Here is a 1,805-nt window from a genome sequence, read left to right as displayed (position 1 = left end):
GAACACACTTCTGAAATTTCATATAAATTCATACGATATATGTTCTTCGATCCGACTTCGATACAGTAATATATACAAACTCAAGAACACAAATACAAGATCATAATCTGATTTCTTCACATAAAAAATCTTAAAATATGTTGAATAATCAGAATAATTACAACAAATTGAAGCTCGTAGCAAGAGGATCGCAGAGCTAGGTCCGGAATTAAATTTGGTTGAACGGATCATGAGATATCTAACTTGGAAGATGAGGAAATGACTTAAACTTCTGAAATGAGGAAGAGTCTCGATGCTTTGCTCTGAAATTCTGATAAGAATAAGATACTACACGTTTAAATATAAAAGAATGGCAAGTGTCCTCCACTAGCTTCAGAATTTTCATTAAGGCCACTCAACTCTTCAATATTTGCAATTCGGTCCTCGACCATTATTAAAATTCAATTTCAATTCTAAATAATTTAAGATATTAGGATTTAAATATAAACTCTAAAAATTCTCAAATTAAATATTCCCAGATTAAAATTAAATAATCTTGGATTAAATCAAATAATCCCTGGCCTTATATTTCTCCCCTTCTAAGACATGAGTTCGTCCTCGAATTCATAAGCAATCTGTACACACATAAGATAAGAAATAACAGAATACTGAATAAGAACTCGCATCAATGAAAAAAGCTCTGGAAACCTTTTTCCCATGTCGCTTCTTCAACTCCATGCCGACTCCATTGAATCTTCACAAATGGAATGGTTTTGTTTCTGAGTTGCTTTTATTTTCTTTTCGATCTAGAATCTGAATTGGTTTCTCGAAATATCTCAGATTGTCATCAAGTTCAGCTTCATCCACTTGGATAATATGAGATAAATCAGGTTGATATTTCCTCAGCATCGAAACATGGAATACGTCGTGGATACCAGATAAATCTGGAGTCAATGCAAGTCGATAAACTAGATTGCCTATCTTCTCCAGAATCTCATATGGTCCAATAAAACGCAGAGACAACTTCCCTTGCTTGCCAAATCGAACAGTACCCCTGAAAGGTAAAATTTTCAAGAATACTCTGTCTCCCTGCTCAAAACTCAAAGGTCGATGTCTCACGTTCGCATACTTTGCATTTCTGTCTTGAGCTGTCTTCATTCGCTTCTGAATGAGTTTCACTTTGTCAGTCATCTCTCTAATCATATCAGGACCAATCTCAGGTACCTCTATAACATCATCCCAAGACAACGGTGATCTGCACTTCTTACCATACAATGCTTCGAATGAAGCCATTTCAATACTAGTCTGATAACTGTTGTTGTACGAGAACTTCACGAGTGGTAACGAATCTTGCCAGTTTGTACTAAGATCAAGTACTACAGCTCTCAGCATATCCTCAAGAGTTTGAATTGTTCGTTCTGACTGTCCGTCAATTTGAGGATGATAAGCAGTACTCAAATGTTAACGTGTACCTAAATCTTGTTGTAGGCTATGCCAAAATTGCGATGTAAATCAAGGGTCGCGATCAGATACAATCTACTTAGGCACTCCGTGCAATCTTACCACTTATTTGAAAAATAAATCTGCCATCTGATCATTACGATATGTCATTCGGTATGGAAAAAAAAAGCTGATTTCGTCAACCTATCAATGATCACCCAAATTGCATCACAACCTTGGGATGATCGTGGCAACTTCGTAACAAAGTCCATAGAAATATGATCCCATTTTCATTCAGGAATTGACAAACTATGTAACAAACCACCAGGATTCTTTCTCTTAGCCTTCACCTGTTGACAATTCATGCATTTAGATATGTATTCAGC

General features: G+C 36.0%; 1 protein-coding gene across 1 annotated transcript; it reads right to left on the bottom strand.

The window, feature by feature from the left end:
• Positions 1-735: 735 nt before the first annotated feature.
• On the bottom strand, positions 736-1,170 carry LOC140874201 (uncharacterized). Its single transcript, XM_073277483.1, has one exon. It carries the CDS (start codon positions 1,168-1,170, stop codon positions 736-738), a length of 435 nt encoding a protein of 144 aa, XP_073133584.1.
• Positions 1,171-1,805: the final 635 nt, after the last annotated feature.

The sequence above is a fragment of the Henckelia pumila genome, chromosome 1 (genome assembly GCF_033568475.1).
Source record: "Henckelia pumila isolate YLH828 chromosome 1, ASM3356847v2, whole genome shotgun sequence".
Lineage (NCBI taxonomy): Eukaryota > Viridiplantae > Streptophyta > Magnoliopsida > Lamiales > Gesneriaceae > Henckelia > Henckelia pumila.
This window is presented reverse-complemented; position numbering and strand designations above follow the sequence as displayed.